At 39.6% G+C, this 24485-nt stretch overlaps 2 protein-coding genes across 2 annotated transcripts; both read right to left on the reverse strand.

The window, feature by feature from the left end:
• Positions 1-947: 947 nt before the first annotated feature.
• On the reverse strand, positions 948-13816 carry LOC120558365 (protein GPR108-like). The gene is made up of 18 exons (XM_039799341.1): positions 13440-13816; positions 12270-12389; positions 10946-10996; positions 10584-10675; positions 10419-10489; positions 8146-8342; positions 8004-8066; positions 7803-7904; positions 7589-7722; positions 6070-6145; positions 5831-5904; positions 5628-5745; positions 5277-5407; positions 4633-4676; positions 4488-4537; positions 3908-3991; positions 2983-3104; positions 948-1362 (listed from the first exon to the last, which is right to left on the reverse strand). Exons 1-18 carry the CDS (start codon positions 13533-13535, stop codon positions 1275-1277), a joined length of 1713 nt encoding a protein of 570 aa, XP_039655275.1. The 5' UTR covers positions 13536-13816; the 3' UTR covers positions 948-1274.
• A 7426-nt stretch (positions 13817-21242) lies between these two features.
• On the reverse strand, positions 21243-22965 carry LOC120558503 (caspase b-like). Its single transcript, XM_039799526.1, has 3 exons — positions 22824-22965; positions 21669-21942; positions 21243-21555 (listed from the first exon to the last, which is right to left on the reverse strand). The coding sequence occupies exons 2-3, from the start codon at positions 21931-21933 to the stop codon at positions 21374-21376; spliced, it is 447 nt and encodes a 148-aa protein (XP_039655460.1). The 5' UTR covers positions 21934-21942; positions 22824-22965; the 3' UTR covers positions 21243-21373.
• Positions 22966-24485: the final 1520 nt, after the last annotated feature.

A 24485-nucleotide genomic window follows, 5' to 3' on the forward strand; every position in this document is an offset into this window, starting at 1 on the left:
CTGATCTTTCACCAATAGGTCATCAATAATTAATAAAATAAACTTCACATCAAGAGCGAGAAGGTAAAATCAAAAGCAGACAAATTCAAAAATGATCAGTTGGGTCACTCCTCTGTCCAGATCGGCACAGCGTGGCCCCAAAAAAATAAAAATAAAAATAAAACAAGGGCGTCATTGAACACAAATAGGACCACTGCTCTGGCTATATGAATAGAGACTGAACCAACAACCATTAAGAGACCCACGTGTCACTATCCGGGCTTAATTCACAGAGAAGGGAGTTGACCTCAACCACTAAAGCACTAAATTACAGCAGCGGTCCATGTGACGGACTGGGAAGAACCCTTACCTCTCCAACATAAACAATAATACTGAAATCAAAAAATTTCAATATGCAATAAGTGAATATATTGAAATATACAACCTCCTCCATACATTTCAATATACAAATCACACATATACATATACATATATATATATATATATATATATATATATATATAGTAACATATACTGTACTGTGTGTGGTGATGAATATGTAATTTGTAACAAATGATGGGCCATTACTGACTCCTTTAATAGTGGGAAGAAGAAACAACATGTTAAGATTGTTGCTTAAATTTTATACCAATTAGCCTTTTACCTGAGTACGGGCTATTGTCTCCAAAGTGAAGGAAAAAAAAAAAAAACAGTTGGTGTTAAACCTTGTGTTTTCTCACATTCACACACGTGTACTCACACCACACAGAAAAAGGTAAAACTAAAAGGCTCGCAGAAGTACCTTTTTAAATAGCAGATATAAACACACCCAAAAGCAAGTCTTTCTGTAAAATGATAATTATCTTTGGAGAGAAAGAAACAAAGAGAGAGAGAAAAAAAAAAAAAAAAAAAAAAAAAAAAAAAAAAAAAAAAAAAAAAAAAAAAAAAAAAAAAAAAAAAAAAAAAAAAAAAAAAATGAAAACTAAAGAACATCAGAGCTCCTTTCCATGTCTCCACCCATTCATGTGACGGGAGCTCGTCTCCTTCTGAAACCTTACAGAGTTTCTGGGTGGAGTGTTCCGAGGGAATGGAGAGCGTCCAACAAAGTCAGTCTTTTTTTCTTTTTCTTTTTTTGCATAGCCAGACAGTGGACACGACCGCTGCAACCACTCTAAGAGTTTCAAAAGGAAAGCCGTCACTGGGGGTGGGGAGCCTTGGTCCGTGTGCACCCCTTTGTACCAGCTGGCCTGGGGATGTTTAGTGGGTCCTCCACCCCCAAAGATGGAGCTTCCCACTCACAAGGTGGACTCTTTCTGGCGCTCGCGTCCGTTACAGGTTTTCTTGACTTTGGAAATGCCCTCCAGTGCACCTGACTCAGTCATTCTGGACACAGGGAGAAACAGAGAGGAGCAACAGCACTTCAAATAAAGAACATTTTAACTTGGATCAATCCTTTGTATCTCAAGTTTGCAAATAAAAAAGCCTTATTCTCAGAGTGAAAACTGCTATATATAGTTATACGCTGCTATATAAAAAGGAAGCCGTTTTACTATTTTACTTTCACTACAGCCTGTTTAGACAATGTGTTAAGACATGTAGTGCCATAAGCCTTAAAGGGGTGATAGAATGCAAAACCGATTTTACCTGGTCATAGTTGAATGACGACAGTTCGGTGGGTAAATAGCACATACATAGAACCTCAAAATCCCATTGACACCTCTTTCCTCTGCAAATCTCATAATTTGAAACTGCCTCTGAAAACGGGCGAATCTGAACAAAGCTGGAAGTTGACGTCAACTTCTCAAATCCTCATTTGGCTCAACCTTCTATCTTTGTAACGCCCCAAAATTTACATAGGCCACCAACTGATCTGAGGTCAGTTAGTCTTCTAAATCTAGGTCGTGCAGATCTCTGCTATTCCATTACAAAATTCACTTATGAGACTTTTTTTTGCGAGAAATCAACTATGTAAAGCACAAATATGGGCCGTTTTATGAAAACTGATGGCTAATTGCAAATTTGGTAAGACAATGTCGGACTTTACGAGCTACACAATCTGCCGGGACAGGTGGCGGCTGCCAGCCGGGTTTGCTGCCTTCCCGGTCGGCCTCTCCCCCTTCACAGACCCGCTGAGCTGGAGCTCTGTCAGAATCTCACACACGAGCTGCGCAGTGTACTTTAGAAAAGAAGAAAGTTTGGAGGTTTTGCAAGGATATTGAAAATGAACCCGGAGAAATGCAGTGTTGCAGACTGTACAACAGAATAGCCTACTGGCCCAGAGAAAAGGGTTTAGAACGAGTATATCGGACGAGAGGGAGTTGTGGATCTAACGCAGCGCTGCAGAGGCACTGGCAGATGACAGGCTTGCAGGGGTTCACTCTCCTCTCCACACGCTTACTAGCTACAAGGTGAGTTGTAATTATTTGGTGGAGGTTTTCTTATGTCACAAGAGTAATGTTAGAACAACACTGGTTATAATGAAAGTGTCGACTGTTTTAGCCGCTGTGGCTCTCACCTGGGCATGTCTGGGCATGTAACAGACGGTGTGTCTGCGTTTGTGTGTGCGCTGTGCAGCGGTGTGTGTGCGTTTGTGTGTGTGCGTGCGCTGGACAGCAGTGTGTGTGTTTATGTGTGTCTGAAATATGAGCCCTGCTGTCGCGTCTCTAATGTGTGTGTATGGGGATTTGCTCAACCAATCAGCTCGCGTCTCTAATGTGTGTGTATGGGGGATTCGCTCAACCAGTCAGCGCGCAGCTCATCTAAATATTCATGAGCATACCATATTTGGAAGAAAAGCTGTCGTTCCAAATAGAGCCATTACACAGGGATTCATAAGGGCCAAAAAAAATAGCACCTGGGCCATTTTCAGCCCCAATTTTACATACCCCATTAGGAACCCTTAAGGAACAGTGTGAAATGCCCTATATAATCATTCTATCACCCCTTTAAAACGTGCCATAAAGGGAGTAAAAACTGAGCAAACTGTGTAGGGCGTGTGCTTACACTTCATCCATCTCTACGTCCTCCTCGTCCAGGGGAAGCTGAAGGTAGGGGTTGTTGGACGCTGGTCTGAACTTGTAGCCCGTCAACACAAAGAAGACCAGAGTAGACACCTCCACCAGAAACTGAAGAAACATGAGAGGGTGTGTGTGTTTAATGACACATGGTAGACAAATATTAAAACATGGGCATCAATGATAAAGAAGAATACTGCTCACAGTTAACCTGAAGCTCAACAGATGCCAATAGCTTCTAGCTAACAGCTTCTAGCTAACAGCTTCTAGCGTTCTCCCTATTGCTTGCAGACCATTTAAACATGAATTCCCTCTGCAGTTACTTATTCTTAAGTTGATATACAAAAGGTTGCTTGATTTCTTTTGTCATCCTCATTCTTTTATCTAGTGCAATTCCTTTAATTACATGCATTTGATTTCATAATAGGGCACGTGCAATAATAATATCAGGGCCTCTGCAATCTCTTCTCAACCAAGTGGACAATCTCTATTTTATTTTTGTCCTAAAGTACATTGTTGTCTTGTTATGTATTGCACTGTACTGTCTACTGTTACAAACTGAGTGATATTTAATGCATGCAGAGTTTGCACGCAGCTGTTGGCAGCACTTTTTACACAAGACAAATTTCCTTCAGGACAATAAAGTTTATCTTAATCAGTGAAGCCTGAAACATTTTCTCCCTCCAATAATGCCAACATCCTATCATCCCAATTATTTGCTGATTAACAAAAGGGTTCTGAACACGTAATGTGTTTGCAAACGTCGTCCTGGCATACATCCAAGTAGAACTTCCAGCTATTTATGCCCAGTCATTGTTGAGTCAGCGCAAGGTACAGGTTGTCTTTGACCTTACAAGCACTCATTAAAAGTAATAAAGTCAGATTGTTATTGCACATTGTGGGTGTTTTCTTACCTCATAGCACCACTGCCACTGGAAAGGCATAGTGACCTTAAGCAGAATTGCTATGATCCTTGTAAAGTAGATATAACACACAATCTAAAAAGAAGAAAACAGAATAAAAAAAAAATAAAATAAAATTACATAAAGCTGATAGTCGGGTGCTTGAACTAATGCCGTTTTTAATCTAAACAGAATTTTCCACTTACTATCTTGCTCAAGCTTAGTATAACTTGCTTTGTGTCAAAGTACAATGGTATGTATTGTGAAAAAGGCCAAACACTATGGGATTGTTGGAAAAGACGTTTTGTTCTGGCTCTGCTGCGATGACTCTGCTGAATGAGAAGCCTAGAGTGGCCATACGTTGTGACTCAGTATAATTCATTGTAAGAAGAATGCCTGACAACAGATAATAAAAACATGTCCGATAGAAGAAAACATTCACGCAATATCAGCAACAACAACTTCAGTATTAAATGTTTGCTATCAATGTTGTGGTTGGCAATTTCATTTTCTCTGGCAATCCCATAATGGTCAGCTCTTGTAGATGGTCAAGGACAGAAGAAAAATACTGCTGAGCTGAACTCCTCCTTACCATGACATAATAATGCCGGAAGAGCTTGAGCTTCTCCAAATTCATGGCAGCTGAAAAAGATATGGACCAAATTCAAATTAAAAAACAAAATACAATCTCTACAACTTTATGAAACATTTTGGTTGTTACTGATCAGTATTCTCACCTTTGCCGTCGGTGCTAGAAGCCTCCTGTAGGTGACGGATAGACCTAGAAAGACAGGTATGTTTGAGAACTACAATTACATCTGCACATAGACAGAGAATGTTATTTACTATTATGGGTAAACTTGCATGCATGGTCCATGTAATACTTGTTAGATGAATGTTTCATTGCAAAAAAGAAATCAACCTATGAGTTTGTAATTTTATACTTGGAGATATTGGACTGCAGTTGTTTTTATTGCTATTAATGATGTGGGTTGGCTGCTAAGAGGGGAACCTACGCCATGGCTCAACTTAGCTATGACTGGTGGTACAGACATTAAGGACAAGGTGCAGCTCTGACCACCTACTTTCAAGCATTACTTTTGGTCTCCAGGCAACCTTACCGCTTTCCTACTGCTGTCAGTAAGTTAAATGTATTCTTTTTCCTACAATCTGCATTTAAAATGGGGCTCTTTGGATGCTATATGGTTCCCAAAGTGCCCAATTTTACAATAAAGATCCTCTTATCTCAACTAGCCTGTGTGGAAACAGCCAGCCGCTTATACATCACTCTCAAAACTAGTCTTAATTCAAACTTTCAATGGATTTTTAAAATGGAAAATGTAACTGATACAAACTAGACAGACCACACACACACACTGACCAGACAACAGGGAAAAGGATGGCTCCGCAGCAGATGAGATCGACCAGAAAGAGGATCTCCTTCCACAGATAATATTCACTGGAACCTTCCTCCGTAGACTCGATGATGATGAAGGCGACATTAGCCAGGACCTGGAGGATAAAGCGTGAGTGGGTCACCAAAACAAATTCACTGAGTGTAAATAACCCCACACAACTACTGTTCCTCATACACACACACACACACACACACACACACACACACACACACACACACACACACACACACACACACACACACACACACACACACACACACACACACACACACACACACACACACACACACACACACACACACACACACACACACCTGCAGAGGGATGACAATCATGAAGATCTTCTTTTCCTTGTCAGACAGGATGTATTTAACGAAAGCCCAGCCGGTGCCAATCAGTGCCAGTGTGATGAACAGGAGTGCCCCCTTGAGCCTGGAAAGTACATAGAATACAAACTGTAAAAACAAAGTAGTCTTAAATTATATTACACTTCATATTCTGGAGAAAGTATACTTACAGGTGTGTGATATAATACATGACGGCCCAGCCTTCAATAGGATGCCCCTTAGTGTTGATGAAGTGATAGTTGATCTGAGAGAGACAGAAAGAGAGAGGTTCCATAAAAGACAAAGAATCAAGGTGTGCTGCGAGCATAGCGAGCAGTATAAAGACAGAATAAACAGATATAACAATAAAAGTCAAATACAAGCATGAGATAGAAGCCAATAGTCTGCTCAGTGGGGATGGTGTACTTACACTATGGAAAACCAATGATGTGGCCTTGGTGAAGGCCAGTGCTGCCATCAACCAATGGATCTTAAACACGCTGTACCTGTATATAAAAAAAACAAAAAACAAAAGGATACAGGGGAAGATGTTTAAACATGTTATATAGTATTTAAATAGTACCATTACAGTGATCGATGAGATGTTGCGTCATAGCCGGGAACACACAGGTGTAATTCATATTTAAAAACAACTGCATTCCATTTAGGTGAGCTAGTCCCAGGCTCCTTGCGGTGTGCATGCTGACTCGCTGGCATAGTTTACTGGGACACTTAATGGAACGGAGTCTTAAATGACGAGTCAAAACTTTCCTTCCCCTGAACAAAATGAAATGGACATTGTTCCTGTCGGGGCAAACTGTAATAATTTTGGGGATCCATTAACTTTTCATCTACTGTCACCATCAGTTCACATTTTTAATTTGTCCAATACTTTGGTTAATGTCCAAATACCTTCAAAACTAATCAGCCTAAGCTCTAATTTCAGTTTAGTGCCGATTAGCCAATATTAGCATGTTAAAGGGGACCTATGCAGTTTTTATTTAAGCTTAATTTACCTTAACTGAACAGCTTTGGAGTCACTGGAATGGTTATATGACTTTTTTTCGGGTTGAATGGTGGTCGTCTCGCTGCCCCCTAGCGCCTGTGAGTGGAAAAACCACCGGCGGGCCGCCTGCCTCAGCGTCAGGAAGTATCGCGTGATATCAGGTCTCGCGATGTAACAAATTGCTTCACGGCACTGCACACATACACGCCCTCATCCAGGAACCGACTAGCTACGGAGGTAGCGATGGAGTTTTTCACACTATCGTCATGGCTGAGCCGGCAAAAAAAGAAGCATAAAGCTAGAAAAGCATTGTCGGAGGAACAGAGAAAGAGGAAACGGCAGACTGACCGAGCGAGGAGTCCGCCACGAGTAAACATCGGACCTGCGTTTTCAGAATGGCGAACAAACAGAAGCCTGCGAATCCGATGCTGACCTGGCGTTCTTGCTGTTGCACTTGTAAGTATCTTTGGGATAAACTCTGTTTAATCTTTGTATTTCTTGTTATTGAGACCTGTTGTGATGTTTGCTATTGTCTGTAAAGGTTTTTATTATGATCGCTGTCTGTTACGGGCTTACTAGCTAGCTTACTAGCTGTCCACCTCAGTGGACATGGCTCCGTGCGTTCGCCAGCAAAGCTGTAGGGAGAGCTCTATAATCTCAAAACTGCATAGTGCCCCTTTAACACGCTAAACTAAGACAGTGAACATGATAAACATTATACACACTACATTGGCATGTTAGCATCGTCATTGTGAGCATGTTAATATGCTGCTGTTAGCATATAGGTCAAAGCAACACTGTGCTTGAGTACAGCCTCACAGAGCCACTAGAATGTAGTTATAATGACACTGAGAAAAGGGATTTGGCATCTTTAAATAAGGAAGCTGCAAGATTCTGCTACACAATACTGTATTCGTGTCAGTGTGCTTGCATGCATGTGTACCTGTGCTTCATGAGTGTGTAGACCCAGACCATGGCAGCAGTGAAGAAGACTCCAGCCATACAAATGTAAAGGCGAGACAGAGGAATTTCTGCTGCAGACAGGTAGCCGTCGGGATTCACCTCTGTCACTTCCACCTGCAGAGGATATATTCAGGTTAACACATGTGCACACACTTGAGCATGCATGCATGCTAACACAAACACACTCAACTTACAGAGAACGAGTAGGGGAATTTGATTCCAGCCATCCTGTTCTTACAGTAGTGGAACTTGAGGCTGTACAGACCCTCCGCCAGCAAGCCGACCACCATGTGGAACTGTGGAAGAGGGACGGAGATAACAAATGTCATGCAAACCGTAGAGCACATCAAACACGGTTCACATCACATGTAACGGTTAAGAAAAGGTGTTCTTACACTGAAGTTGTAGGAGCCGTTAACTTTGCCCAGAGCCAAAGTCAGTTGTTTGTTCTTCCCAAGCTAGAAGCAAATACAGATTAGAAACCGATTTTATGAATAGATGACACAAACAGAAACCGGCACATAAAACACCTTTTACCTGGAATTCAGTTTCTCCCACTTCCGGCTTTTCTTCTTTCTGAACTTCTTTATTCGGCTCCACAGACTTGTCATCCTTTTCGTCCTGATTCAACTTATTATCTGGGTCATCTGCTTTTTTGTCCCCATTTGTTGATGGTTTATTCCCATTTGGCGCATTGGCAGCATTAGCAGGTTCCTCCCTGGTTTTCCTCAGACCTGCAGAAAGAAATGCAGGTACAGGACACACCAAACTACCCTGTCATATTCCTTGGGTTTCACAAAATGCTGGTAGAATTCAGTAGTGATGGGACGTTTGACACTGAGACACCGAAGCTTGTATCACTCCCGCAAAGCGCACTGGCTCGAGACAGCGTTGGAGCTTGTATCGAATTGAAATAAGCCCGTGACTGACGACGTCCAAAGCGTCGAACGTCACTGAAACTCCGGAAGGGTTTGCTGGATTCATGTCGCTGCGTGCTTACCGACGGCCCGTTACAATTCACTGGAACATCGTGGGGGTTTATGAGTGGGGCTTGCAATTTATTTGATTAGCCTATTAATGGAAATTAGCCTACTTACATACACCTGTATGTAATTCTACGTAGCGGTAGAAGGTGGCATTGTTGCTGCAGTGTATTGAATCCATATTTAGCCTAATTAAACATACTTCCATTCAAATCCTGATCACAGTAGTTTATATTATTTGGAGATGCACCGATAGACCGGCCGGTGACCGGAATTGGCCGGTTTTCACGTGCTCGGCCATGACCGGCGACTGGCAGGTCAGTCTGACATATGCCGATTTCATGCCGGTCAATGCTTCAGTTAACTGACAACACAAGTTATACGAGTTACAGTTCTCAAGGACGCACGCACACACGGACGCGACAGCAAAGTCTCTTTTGCCTTTCTCTCAACTTTTCTGCCGTGTGTGGCACGTACCCGCTCGCGGTGTGAAGCGCGTGTCCGCGCTATTCTCGCACATGTAGGGAACCTCGTGAATTAACCTGCAACGTGTCAGCTGTTTGGAAATTTGTGTGTGCAGAAGATAACAAGTTTGCAATATGCAACACCTGCAAGGAAAAAGTAGGGCGTGGAGGGACGACACCAAAAACCAAAATCTAATTTTTCTTGGTTGGATATTGGATGTGAAAAGAAGGAAATGGTTCTAACATTGCACTTTAGATGTGTGTGAATTTCCCACACCAGGAGTAATTTATATAGTTCTATTTTATAGTGATCGATTATCTGTTAAAAAAAATGTCTATGTTCTGTGCAAAATGTCCTATTAAAGAAAATATAGAAAATAAATATTTGTGTGTGCTGTAAAGTGGTTAGAAAAAATTTAAGCTGAATCAGCTAAAATCGGTATTGGCTGGCCTAACTCAAAGAAAATTGGAATCGGCCTAGAAAGTTGTAATCGGTGCATCTCTTATATATAAATTTTGAACTAAGTTCACGGTTACAGTTAATTCATAGTTATTTTTTTCCATATGTTGCTTCAGTTCAATGTGCCGTTTCAGGTTCGCTGTGGATGTGACTGAAGTGCGGATTTTCTTTTTGAAAGCCGGCGGGCAAAGTTTGCACAAAATGTCAGATTTTTCCCATCCTCACCGACCTTGTCATAAAACTCGTTTAAATGATCATACGACGCCTTGCTGCTTCGTCGCCTCCACGCTGCTTTTTGTTGACGCATGCGGCGGTGCGACACTGGTGGCTGGTGTTGTCAGATTGGGTGTTTTTTCCGCTACATATTAAGGCCTGTTTACGGTGTGTTTTAGCCGGGTTTTCGTCTGGAAGGCTCTATAGAAATCTGGCACCCTTTTGAACGAAGTTAAACTGAGAGAGCGCGCCGTTCACAGACACCAGAACGAACGAGTTCACAGTAACGTTCATCAGGCAGTAATACGGTACGTTCGGTTCACGGTCGCCCAAAATATGAACGAGTTCATGAACTATCATTCAATGAACGCGTTCAGGCACAACACTGCATGTTGTAAGCTTGGTTTGGCTGTGTCGAGTTCATAGCCGCGGTCATTTCTGCTGACTGACCACCAGATGTCACCATGTTGTCTTCGATGCTTCGGACCATTTTGTGACACAATCAGGAAGAATCTTCAGAGGCTTCACAAGGCTTCGTTCGCCCATCACTAGAATTCAGCCGTTTTTTAATTCTCACAGGATATTTCAAAGTAAAGTCTGTTTAAAATGATTCTTTCATTCATTATGGTGCTTAAATATTAAAGTGAAGCAAAACACTGATTGATTTTGTAAACTGTGAGCGGCACTGACCTTTAGGCACTTCAGCCTTTGGCTTTCCTCTCAAGATGTTGTCTTGTTCACCCATAGCTCTCACATTGACACTACACAAACACACATTGCATAGTCATCTATCAGATTAGGCTGCCAGGGCACAGCAATACACACGTCTGAACACGGATGATGAACCATACACACCTGAGTGCGTTGAAATCAATAAGGAAAAGAATGAGAGGCTCGGTGCTGGTCAACTTTGTGAGTGTCAGTGGGCATGTCTCTGTCTCCTCTGCCTGTGGAAAAATAAATAAATCACACAAAAAAAAACCTGTTAAATAATCACATTTGAACAGCCAACCTCACATTTCACCACTAAACGTACCCTGAAATATCTTTAATGTGATCGATCAGTATCTTAAATTTGTTCAATTTATAACATAGGACATTAGACAAAAGCTTTCCTTGACAGCATAACAGTGTGATTATTTAAAACAAGTATGAAAATAACTGATGATGAATGAAATGTCCTTTTCTATAGAAATATTGATAATTGATGTACTCACTGTGTAAGACAGGACTCCATTCACACGTGACCTGGAGAGGCTGAAACCAACCTAAAGAGAGATAATAAAATAAATGATTATTTCCAGTATAAATACAATATTTCACTGTGTCATCATTCAACATCCCATATATTATAACACTGGCTCCATTTTATAGCTCCCTTTATAGTAAAATAAGCAGTCAAAACACTGCAGGTGAAACCAGTCATGGCACAAGCTAGAATGCAAATTAGTAAGTAGTTGTGATTCTTGTGTTGTGTTAGATGGCCTGGCATTTCACTGCTGCTGGAAACACTTAATCACTCCAATAATCACTGTGCACTTTGACTACTCGAGACAAAAACTTTCATAATATAAAATGGAGTTTATCTCAATTCTCCAACTTATAAACGGCTAAGTGATAAATGACGTGCTTTTTGATGTTTATATTTGATGAATAATGGAATGTTCATAAGGGTTAGTAAAACCCTTATGAAGGATGCAGATCCAAGAAGCTCTTTATTCTAAATAGACAGCCCATTATCACTGCTATTGTAAAAAAAAAAAAAAATATATATATTTTTTAAATTAATTTGACTGATATAGATAAGCCAAATTATTCATATCAAATGCTCATTCATATTCTTCACTTATCAAAAGAAGCAATGTTGCTACACTGTTCTAATACTTTCTCAACCATTCAGTTCTCTCAATTCATGCCTTACTCCCCCATGTTAGATAGATAGATACTTTATTCATCCCGAGGGAAATTTTAGGCATCCAGTAGCATAGACAAACATAACACAACAAACACACATATATCTCACATGTTGGGTGAACCAATCCATAAATGATGTGATGAGGCTGAACATTGATGAGCTCTTGACATCTGAAGACATAAGGTACTGCATATCAAACTGCAGACTACCTTACTGTCGCATTGTATTACACTGTTTATGATCTTCATGCGACAACTTGTTAAGAGATTTGTTTTCCTATCACATTCCATGTTTTCCGTATCACATGAGTCACATGGTCTGATGACATTATCAGCATGTTGATTGACTGGCCAGTTGGCTTCATCCCTCTGTAAAGTGCACGTGCTGTTTAATAGACATTCCGAAAGATAATCAGGGAAAACAGTAGGATTATGTAAAGGATAAGGCTGGCCTTTCTGTATATTTAGCTTATGCTCATGCTTGAACACAAATATGAATTGATCTCAGCTTGCAATTCTTCCTTTTCATTTACTCAATAATAACCATTTTGAGAACATGATTCCACCTTTTGTAAAATCAACTCTCACAAACATACACACACGTACAAAAAAACAAAAACTTCTTACAGGGTAATAACTGTAGTTCACCGGCTGGTCTGGAAGGCGCAGAGAAACCAGGTTGACATCCAGAGTCCCGTTAGCATAGAAACCGAAGGTGTTGAGGTCGACAGCAAACCGAGTTTCATTCTGGGAAGAAGATCAAATAAAAAGTGGGAAAGCTGAGCGGTTGTGGTGAACGGTTAAGTCATTGAACAGTTGCAGCTCACGTTCACTAGCCAACAGTGGTGGAAAAAGTATTCAGATATTTTAGTGAAGTAAGAGGAGCAATACCACACTGTAGCAATACTACTAAAAAGTATTAGCATAATATCCTCAAGGCAACCAAAGTAAAAATAATAATATATGTTATATTACTGGATTATAATTACTTATGCATTAATGAGTACTTTTTAATTTCATCCCCACAGTCACAGAATGGACATTAGAAGATGCTGCTGAGGTCCCTCTGGACTCATTCAATAACTGTAACTGGACTCACATGCACAGGTACATTATCATCTGCAACTTTGGCAAAGTGCATTTGATATATTTTTGTACATATAATTTATAGTGTTTTGGATTTTGATATTTGACACCCATGCACTATTCTTTCTAACTATCAATCAATCAATCAATCCATCCATCCATCACTTTCACGTTGCAGCTGGTAAAGGTGGGGATCATTTTAATTACTCGATATACTGCTGGGTAGCTTAACACTGTCATTAATAATACTTTAGAATGTATTAGTTGATTAATATTTTGTATTAATATCCAAATCTAAATAAACCTAAATCTGCAAAGTAACTTTAGTTGTCAAATACATATAGTGGAGTAAAAAAAGCACAACATGTGCCTCCAAAATGTAGCTAGTGGAGTAACGTCAGAATTGTAAAGTAACATAAAATGGAAATACTCGAGTCAAATACAACATTTTAACGTTACTACTGTAGGTTACATTCCAATACTGCTAGCACATGAGCTCCTATACCTGGTATCATCCTCAGAAGTTATGTTGTATTACTTTTATTGACACCTAGTTTTATTGTCACAACAACACGACACCACATTTGGATCACCGTCTGTCAAAGCTAATTAAAGCATACTAGCTAGCTAATAAAATGCCCAACCAGCGTAGCTGCGACTCTACATTAGCTCCCTAGCTAACATACCTCTTATTTGAGATAGTCGCCTTACCTTCAGGGTGAGCGAATGTATTCTCGCCTTGCACCCAGCCAGCAGTAGTAGGAGTAAATATCCAGCCAAAACACAACCTCTGTGCGCCACAGCCATTGCCAACTTGCTAACGGTGACCAACTGCTTACGTTAGCAAGCGACAATCTTGCCAGATGGCTAAAGAGCAAGCTAGCAAGCAGCCTAAACGGTATAACGGAGGTAAATTACAGTGATGTTGATCGTTAAATCCAGTGTATCGGTTCTTTAATTGCGTCGTGTATAAACAAATTATAACCATTTATGTAATGTTTTTCGGTTCTTTTGTGCTTTCATAGCATAGCTCTGTAGGTGGCAATCTGGCTTCCGGGTCTCGAATCAAGAACCAAACATTAAGCAAGGTGCAGACAAATACGTCACCTGCTGTAAGCTTACATCCGGTAGAGACAGTGGCATAAATATGATTCAGAAGTCGATATGGCGCAAGTACAGTGATTTATTAAAGCTTTATACACAAACAACACATAATCGTGTGTTATTTATTTGTCACACAATCGAGTTTTTCATTTCCCTTCCACAGAAAGTACTACTCCTTTACTTGTTGGCCTAGATTTGGTCACGTGGAACAGGGAGCTTCCGGCTGAAGTTGTTGCATGAATGTTCCTCCACGTCAGAAGTCTCATGTTGTCTGCAGAGTGGTGTTTGACATGTTTGACATGTGGTGACCTTCGTGGTGACGTGGAAGTAAAGTTATTAGTTATTAGAAGTAAAAAAATAAATAAAAACATATACACACTACCGGTCAAAAGTTTTAGAACACCCCAATTTTTCCAGGTTTTTATTGAAATTCATGCAGTTCAATGTCTTATTGTACTCTGAAATGAAAGAATAGAACAAATAAATAATTGAAGTTAAAAAAAGAAATCATGGAATCAATTTATAAACCAGAATGTATTCTAAATATTTGACTCATCAAAGTAGCCCCCTTTGGCAGATATAACAGCTGAACACACTCGTGGCATTCTTTCTACAATGGAAATCAAATATTCTTCAGACAGTTCTTCCCAACTCTGTTGCAGAAGTTCCCATAAATGTGTGGCACTTGTAGGTTGCTTTGCTTTCACTTTTCTGTCCAGTTCATCCCAAACCAGCTCAATGGGGTTTAAGTCTGGTGACTGTGCAGGCCACTCCATGTTTTTAAGCTTACCATCTTGTTCTTTTTTCCTAAGGTAGTTCTGGCATAGCTTGGACTTATGTTTTGGGTCATTAGCCTATCTTGCTGTAGGATGAACCCCTGACCAACTAGGCGCATACCAGAGGGTAGGCTACTGCATGGCGCTGCAAAATGCTGTGGTAGCCGTTTTGGTTCAGGGTGCCTTTCACTCTGTACAAATCACCGACCGTGAATCCAGTAAAACAGCCCCAGACCATCACGCTTCCTCCTCCATGTTTGACAGTTGATGTCACACACTGAGGAACCATCCTTTCGCCTATTTGACGGCGTACAAAAATCCTGCGTGATGAACCGAAGATTTCAAATTTTGATTCATCAGTCCATAACACCTTCTTCCAGTCTTCAGTAGTCCATTGACGATGTTTCTTGGCCCGGGCAAGCCTCATCTTCTTATTCTGACGTCTTAGCAATGGCTTTCTTGCTGCAACTCGACCTATCAAACCTGTAGCTCGAAGTCTTCTCTTTACAGTTGAAACTGAGACTTGCTTATTACGACCACTATTAAGCTGTGCTTGAAGCTGTTGTCCTGTGAGAGCCGCCTATCACGCAAGCTGTTGACTCTCAGAAACTTGTCTTCTGATTCTGTTGTGGCTTTGGGTCTGCCAGAACTCTTCCTGTCAGAGTTTCCCCCAGTTTCTAAGTGCCTTTTGATGGTGAAGAATACTGTACTCACTGACACCTTGACTTTCTTCGCAATTTCTCTGTAGGAAAGACCAACATTCTTAAGTGTTATGATGGTCTGTCTCTCTTCCATTGTTAATTGCCTTTTTCCCGCCATTTTTATGGCAACACACTACTTTCTGCTGTACAATACTGTTCAAATAATGCTCACGAGGGTATGGTACCACAGTGCGTTCCAACGATACTTTTAGACCCTGTTTACATGTACTTGGTTATTTTTACAAACGGAGACATTTCCCTTCGTTTGTGCCCTTCGTTTACACTCAAAAGGAGAATTCGCCTCTGAAACCGAGTCTTTCTAAAAACTCCGGCCAGAGTGGAGATTTTGGAAATCTTCGTTTGCTCGTTTGCAGAGGTGGGTAGAGTAGCCAAAAATTGTACTCAAGTAAAAGTACTGTTACTTCAGAATAATATGACTCAAGTAAAAGTAAAAGTAACCATCCAAATAATTACTTGAGTAAGAGTAAAAAAGTACTCGGTGAAAAAACTACACAAACTCGTATTTTCCCTCTTACCTTATAATAATGTGTTAGAGGATGTTTAAATAAAAGCAAACATGTAATGCTGCAAATCCCGTTCCCGGGGTGTGGGTACCTCTGATTTATACACAACTCCCGGAAGTTATCTTGTACATTTATTTAAGGTGTATACAAAAAAATGAGAGTAGTTACACTCGTTTTAAAGGAGGGAAATTTGGAGGGAAAATCTATTTTTTTTAGGTATAACCTTTACATGAATCAGGCTTTGAATTATATATGAATAATCCCTAATGTAAAACCTAACAGTATAGAGAGGAAGAAAAAAAGACAGGGTAAAATAAACATGTAATTGTGTATTTTTTTGTAATAGTCTGAAAGAAGAAAAATAGCCCTCAGCCTCAGCAGCATCAGCCTCCTCCTCAACACACACAGGAGCAGCTAGACCCATTGGGGAGCAGCCTCCGTTCATGCTACTGACCAGCAGGAAATGGAGCAAGAGTCAGGAACAAACCTAAAACCTCTTCCGGGCAGTGGACGTAGCCCTGAATAAGGAACCTGAAATTCCCTCCTTCAATTGGTAAGAAAGAAAAAAGTAGTACAAATATATGTGTTCTACCTCAATGTTAAATGTTACTCAGATTATTTAAAATATGTGTTCACAGAAGACCTCCAGGACTACCAGCGGTACCATGAGGGCAGCTGCCCCACTTCAAGCAGCTGGAAAATGCACAGTCCAAAGTGTCGAGGGTCAGGTCTTTTTATTTTTACCTGGCAAAGGAAGACTGTATTGTTCAGTTTGCTATTTTAAGGAACATTGATGGCATCAAAAGTAAGTGACTTTCCATGTGAATTATTGTGAAGTGGTTATGACACACACCGTGTGAACAGTGACTAACTCAAAGCCTATGTTTCTGCAGATACACAGACCTCCAGTCCCCAGGAAGACCATCAACGCACATTTCTACCTGAGAACCATACAGCAGTTCCTCAATACTTTCGGAATTGCCTGCCCAGTCTCACCTGACTGCGAGTGTGGTGAGTGCTGCGCATCACAAAGTGCATACAGAACAACCAGAGTTGTCCTGCACCAGCTGGCAGTGAAAAGCCAAAGAAGCCAGGATAATATCCCGCGAGGACCTGAAGTGGTGTCAGGAGGGGGCAACTGGGTCCCAGAGCTGCTGGGTAGTGTGCATTTTTCCAAAATAGTGAAAATAGTCCATCTCCAACAGAAGCCTGCTGTGCATAGTGATATGTCCTTGTTTGTGTATGTTTTTCCTTGGTGTGCTGAAATACTTTTCTTCCTTTTCAGACTGGAGGAGAACCACACACCGCCGCCACGTACCGCTTTTACGGCTACTTGGCTTTCACAGCCTCCATTACGTATTGCCCAGGGGATTGGTAACCGGTTTTGCGAGTCAAAGAGCCGGAGCACAGCTGATGATGGTTTTGTGTTCTGTAGTATAAAAATCTGTGTCGTGTTGTATCACTGCTTGTGAGTTGTTGTTTTGTTAATGTTTCCTCTGAAAGAGTCCCCCTTTTTGTATTGCAGATCAGGAAAAAGAAACAAGTCTTTGTCCCAAATGTTCTTAGAACGACGAGTTTATGCTGGAGGTGGCAGCGGTGGCAAAGCACGCTGGTTTTTTCAGCTGGGAGCCATGCTAAACTTCTGCACCACTGCAGGTGCTGAGATTGCTTAACCCCATTCATGTGAGGCGTGTTGTATTGTTAGTCTTTAGGGTTTTAAATTTCTGAAAGCATTTTTCTTTACTGTTTTAGGTAAGAACAATTGTCGAGCAGAAGATGGTGGCATATTCACAATCCACGTTGTTTACCAGCAGCGCAGAGGTGGGGGATTTCAGACCCAGAGCAAAGATTTCACCAGGAGTACACTGGTCTCTAGTTCAAGACAAAATGCCACCTACCAGGAGTCAGGCCGGACTGGAGAAGGAGAGGGAGTTTATGCAGGTGCAAAAGTAAGTAAAACTCTAAGATATGTACTTTAAAGACTCAGGCCATTTATGTCTGTTACACCTGACCTATTGTGTTTTGTGTTTGTGTTTTCAAAGACACCAGAGAAGCCCGAAGCCGGAACACCAGTGTGCTTCAACCTAACTTGTGTGTGGAAGTCTTCAGCACCGAAAAATAAGTTTTGTTTTTAATACTTTGCTTTTGTATGAGCTGGATTATACAGTAAAAAGTATTATGAATAAAACAACATGGATATTCATTACTTGGGTTTTACTGAATTTCAGATTTATGGGGTCGGATATCTGTGTAACCAGACATACACACATAGTTCAAAGAGTGGAGGGATTTATAGCATTTTGATAAGATGCAGTGATATTAATCAAATACAGTAATGCAAAAAAAATCTATGGTTTCTATGGGAGAAAAAAACATTATGATACTACTAGGAATTGGATTTTGAGTGATACATTTTGAAACACTTATACAGATACATGATGTATGTTCTAATGTTAAGTTTTACATAAATAAATAATTGATATATTTGTGATGTTGTCAGTATTGTACATTTAGGTTGAATTGAGGATGCTTGAATTGAAATATATAAAATATGTCAATACATTTTTACATAATTTTGACGAATGTTTGATGTCATATTGATGTTAAATTGACATCAAATGCTCACTGGGAAGTGTGTGTGTTTTCTTTCCTTTATATAGATTTTAATTAATTTAATGCAATACAAATGAAAAGTGCTCAAAGTGTGTAATATAATGAAAAATGTTTTATTTTCTGAAATAAGGCATACTGGCATAGTAACCAAGTTAGGTTATTTTTGACCCAACTCCTGGTAAAAGGGACCAACTATTTTTTTAACCCAGAAAATTGGTTGTTCTTTTGACCCAGAAGTTGGGTTATTTTAACAACATTTGGTCAGGTATTTAACCCAGAAGTTGGTTTATATTAACTACACTGTTGGTATTTTAACCAAGATTTGTAAATATTTAACCAGAAGTTGGGTTATATTAACTAATGTTGGTTATTTTAACCCAAGATTTGGGAAATATTTAACCAAGGTAAGAAAAATTTTCTGGGTTGAAATAACCAGAAATAGTTGGTTTAAATTAAAATAACCATTATGGGTTTTTTAACCAGGTTTTGTGTTACTCAAGTACTGAGTAACTTGAGTAACGTCTGATTTATTTTTTAACACAAGCATTCAATCAGACGGACAAAAATACTAAATAATCATCTTTAGGCAAATTATAGTTCATCCAATCAATAAAATAAATAAAAATTAATTAATTACAAAATAGCTTACATTAAAATAATCCAAGTAAATTCAAGTACTTAAAAAATAAAATACATAAAATAATAATACATAAAAATAAATAAGCACAAGTAACACCAATATCCAAACCTACTTTATTTTACCAGGCTCTCCAGTCAGAACTAGAACAAGGTAATGGAGCTGCTGTTTGGCACTTTTACTAAGGTAAACATGCTTTCATTATGAGGCCTGAGGCCTGGACTATGAAGCAAGATTTGGGGTTAACAGCTAACTTCAGGTTCAACCCAGGGTTTTCTGTATCACGAAGGTGGATCACTTGATACTGGGTTCAATCGCCGTGGTAACTCATGCTGGACGCCTAACCTGGTTGGGAGCAGGTTATGTTGGAGATCAGAGATCAACCGGTGTAAAAGTACCGCCTACTGACCAATCAATAGGCCTACTCGATTGATAACGGCGTCACCGTTCTTATAGAAGATCAGGCGGAGCTCGGTGCGGAGAGGGAGAGGGGGAGAGAGAGAGAGAGACATGGGGGAAGAGTGGCTCATAAAATTTAAAACATTTAGAGACCGACAACGCCGTAAACATTCCCTGATGGGTATATTTATGAAATATATAGATTTGAATGGGAGGGAATTATATAGGCTATTTCTCTGCTTCTTGAGCCAATGCGCACAGTGGTTTGAATTATGTTTTTTATATTTTTTATTTGCTCTCACGATCGCTTCCACTGGCAGGATTGCAACTGAAATAATAGGCTAATTACGGCAGTTTATGGAAAGCACAAGTGTAATTATGGTCAGATCTTGGTCCTGACTGATGGGGAAGTGATATTGATAAGTGTTGATTTACGCATCTGCGTTGCCTATTTTTTGTTGCCAGCTGACGAGACTGCACAACTACGTTTGATTGGTGAACAGTCACGTACGTGGTAGAGCCTTTGGCGGAAGTCTCTCTCTCTCTCTCTCTCTCTTTCTTTCAAAATAAAACATTAAAACGAGGCATACGCGGGGGAATACAAACAATGACGCATAGAATACCAAAGAAGTAAAAAGAAAAGTAACGAGCTCATTGTAGCCCAATGTAGCGGAGTAAGAGTACAGTTTTTTCTTCACAAATCTACTCAAGTAAAAGTAAAAAGTATAGTGATTTAAAACTACTCCTAGAAGTATAATTTTTTCAAAAACTTACTCAAGTAAATGTAATGGAGTAAATGTAACTCGTTACTACCCACCTCTGCTCGTTTGCATGTAAACTGAGACAAACGGAGGTTTAGGCAGCCGAGAGAGAGAAAGAGGACGTGATTGGTTGCTGTTGTTGCTATTGTCGGGATTCTGATTGGCTAACGTGGGCTTGAGCTTCTCGTTACACTGCCACCTACAGGTTTGGCATGCTCTTGACGGCATTGACGACATATATACACGGGTACATATAAACAAACACTTTTTTGGTTGAAATGAAAATACGTGTAAATGTAGCATTATACAAACAGAGGGAGTTGTAAGTAATCCAGACAAGTTGGAACACCTGTGGGAATTGGTAGCACCAACTTTCAAAGCTTGATCAACCTCCATTGCTGCAGAAAAGCTTTACGTTGTTAACCCATTTCTTGTTCCCTGAAAAAGGCCTTTTTGTAAAATTCTGAAATGTACTATTATTATGTATACTACTATTATTTTTCAGTTTTGGGAAACCTTACTTTTTTTTTACCTCAGGCAGTTCACCACTTACCTTTAGTACCATTTCAAGCTATTCATTGGACTTGAACTGCTAAAATTTCAATAAAAAACTAGAAGAATTGGGGTGTTCTAAAACTTTTGACCAGTAGTGTATATATATGTATACATTTTATAAATGTATGGATTTTCTGGAAAGCTGAAGCCAGCTTTAAACAACACTGACATATTATAGCACCCCAATGGCTAACGTTTTTAGTGAACGGTTATATTCAAATACAGCAGATTTGGAGCGAGATTAGCATTCATTTGAGTTGTGTTTCTGAAACTAGTCGCTAACTTTCTCTACCAGGTCGATCTGATGAGAGCGTTGAGTGAACCAAAACAGTAAAGTTGTGTCCTGGTAACATTCATTGTGTTTACTTTTGTAATAAAATAATTGAAATATGTATATGACAATGCTAAAACAACAACAGTAGCCAAGTAAGGCTCTAGCAACAAAACCCCTGAGTTTATTTTGATTAAGGGTGTGTTTTATTGCTTTTGCATTCAGATTTTCTATTGCAAGACAAATATGTTGTTTCCTTTTTCAAATGTTACATAGTCTAGGTTTAAATACATCCAAAACAGAATCATTTATTTATGTTCATATTAATTGATACACCACCGGAGCTGGGGCCTATGATGTTGGGTGCCACGATGACACTTCTACCCTGGGCACAAACTGTGGCACCATTTGCAGAGATCAAACCCGAGGAAGATGAGGAGGAGGAGGGAGGTGTAGGAGAGGGGGTTTGTGCATCTGTCGATTCACCTGGTGATGGAAGATAGAAACATACGGGATCATTTCCCACTAAAAATAAGGCTTTTGCAGAATTAAGCTCAAGATGGGAACCTTTCTTTCTAGCATTTTCTAGAATCTATCACCTGCATATGTTTTCTTCAACTTCTCCGCAGCGTTGTTGTGATTCATCCTCTTCAGTATTTCAACAGCCACTTTCACAGCTGTTTCTTCACCGTAGCGGTCTATCATCTTACTGACGGTGTCCTGTCGATCTGCATTCTCTAGATGGCCCTTACGAATGGGCTCAAATCCGTCCAGCACAGGCTGGGTGAGGTTCCACCGAAACCTCTTGAACTCGTCAGCACCCAGCTCATCCAGAGTGTCTAAGATCAGAAGAGGAACCTGCATTTCTGATCACTAAAAAGAGGAAAAATAAGCTTTCAGTTTGCAAATAAGCAATTTCTTGAATGTTGAAGGTGCCGCCAAATCCAGCATAAAAGCTACAGCCTTCAAACATATCAAGTCAAATTTTTCATTGTTGGATGATTGCTATGAATTTGCCCATAAGGGTTTCAAAGATTGATTTATTTGTTGAGTTCTTTGAAGTACAGGGGACACCATATTTTTCATGTTTTAATTGTACCTGCACTATATTTTTTATAACCGAGCATTCTTTCTGAGAGTGTAATCTATCAATACATGACATGTTCATATTAATAAACTTTTCATAGTACCAACCTCTAAAGTCAAATACAGTCACACTTTACACTGTTTAATTTAATAATAATAATAATAATAATAATAATAATAATTTAATTTAGCTGTCAGCATTTTAACCGTGTTTAATCCAGCTGCTGGATGTAATTCCTGGTTAGCTTATATATCTCATGCCAAATGGCAAAAAGGCCTAAAACAACCAAACAACCGTACAGGATCACTGTAGAACAAGAACCTTTTGAGCTTGGTAGGTTAAATGTTCAGTGTCAAAGATTCGACAGATCAGGAGGATCTTCTTTTTTTTTTTACAAAACACGAATCTCCAATTTTACAAAAAAACAAACAAAAATGAACTTCAATGTCTTCAGAATCACAGGAAACACACACAATACAATACATATGCATATGACCAATATTAGAAAACAATCATGTAAATCAACTCAAGACAAACAGGTAAATAACTGTGAACATAATTGTGACAAATTCATGTTTTAGGATGTTTTAGCATCCTTGTGATAGCTCGAGTAAGACCAGACGATAAGCAATTACTGTTTTCTTAAATATCGAAGTGAATGTCTTACCGTAGTGGCTCTGGTAATTAGACAGGACTGTCCTGATTAATCTACTGAAAATGTAATAGCATTGAGTGGTAACAGACTACTTTTAGATTCTAACTTAGGCTGATGGACAGGAAGTTTGAAACCACAATCGCAAACAAGTTCAAGTTCATGTTACAGAGAATGAGCTGAAAGATAGAAGGGCAGAGTTGAACAGTTCCTCTAATAGAAACTCACATGACCGAGACAAAGCACGTACGCTAACCAAAACGAGACATTTCCCACAGCAAAATTTCATTTTCACTTGACTGTGTCTCTCTTTGTCCGAGGAAATCCACTGTAGTTGACAATCATTACATGTTGTTTATCCCTGTGATAAGTCCATATCAGAGTCACAGTTATATGGACTTTATACAACAGATGCAATATTGCTTTTAGAACAGAAAGAATATTTTGAGAGCTAAGGGTCATGTAATGCATTTGTTATTCAGTAGCCCATTACAAATTGAATTGAAATACTATAATACAAAAAAAATGAGTAGGCAAGACTGTTACAAAGACTTTATAAATATTCATAATAAGAATTTGAAAAACAATTATACAGTAATGAAAATAAAAATAATAACTGTGCTCCTAAAGAAATAATAAAACCTCATACAAAAACTAATAACTACAAGCTAACAAGAATCCTTGTCTCTCTGGGTTACTATAGAGATAAAAACAGCAATATGGGATGACAATGGCAGCACTAAAGAGAGAGAACAGTTATCAAAAATGTTATCCATCCAAAATGGCAAATGCAGCATGCAGGTCACAATAACGGATAATGATGACCTGAAACTATTTCAGCAGGAGAATCCCTGCAGAAGTAACACAGTCATGCTTTAACCCTTGTATTGCCCTTCGTGTCATGGGGACTTGGTTAGTTTATTTACATTTTGTTTTAGCCTGTCCATACGGGTTCGATCGCAGTCTGGGTCTCTGGGTCTCTGGGTCTCTGGGACCCCCCCGTCCCCCCCGTGCCAGTTCATGTGAAATGACATCACATAGTAGGGTCACCGGGGGACCTGAAGCTCAACGCCAGGCCAATGCAAAAACGTCAAATAAACTGAACGGGTCCCGAAGGACAACACAAGGGTTTTAATCACGTCATAAAAATCTCATTAAAAAGGAAAAGATAGCTTCTTATCCACTAATTTCCCAATATTTAACCGGATTTATTTGACATCAACAGTATTAAATGTCTCACATAAGTTCCACTTGTTGTTCTTGCGGCTGTTGCACAATTTAGTTATATATATATATATATATATATATATATATATATATCTTTTTTTTTTTTTTTTTTTTTGGTCTTATTCTTCCTCTGTGAACTGAGAAGTGGAGGTTAGTTACAGCAGCAGTGTGGCTCCACCTGCTGACACCAGGTGGAGATGACAAGCACCTGCAGATGGGACAGGGGTGTAACGTGTTGGACATACAGGCGTAATTTCAAAACTGGGCTTTTTTCCAAAGTTTTTGTTCCTTTTCAATGTTTTTGTTGATTTTTTGTGTCTCCTGCCGTCAAGGTTTTTTTTGATGCTTTTTTCCCCCGATGTTTTTGTCCCTTTTTAAAAAATACATTTACCGGGAACTCCTTAGAGATATCTCAACATGGACCTTGAGTCTGGCCATAAAGTTGATGAT

Source organism: Perca fluviatilis, chromosome 1 (genome assembly GCF_010015445.1).
Source record: "Perca fluviatilis chromosome 1, GENO_Pfluv_1.0, whole genome shotgun sequence".
NCBI lineage: Eukaryota > Metazoa > Chordata > Actinopteri > Perciformes > Percidae > Perca > Perca fluviatilis.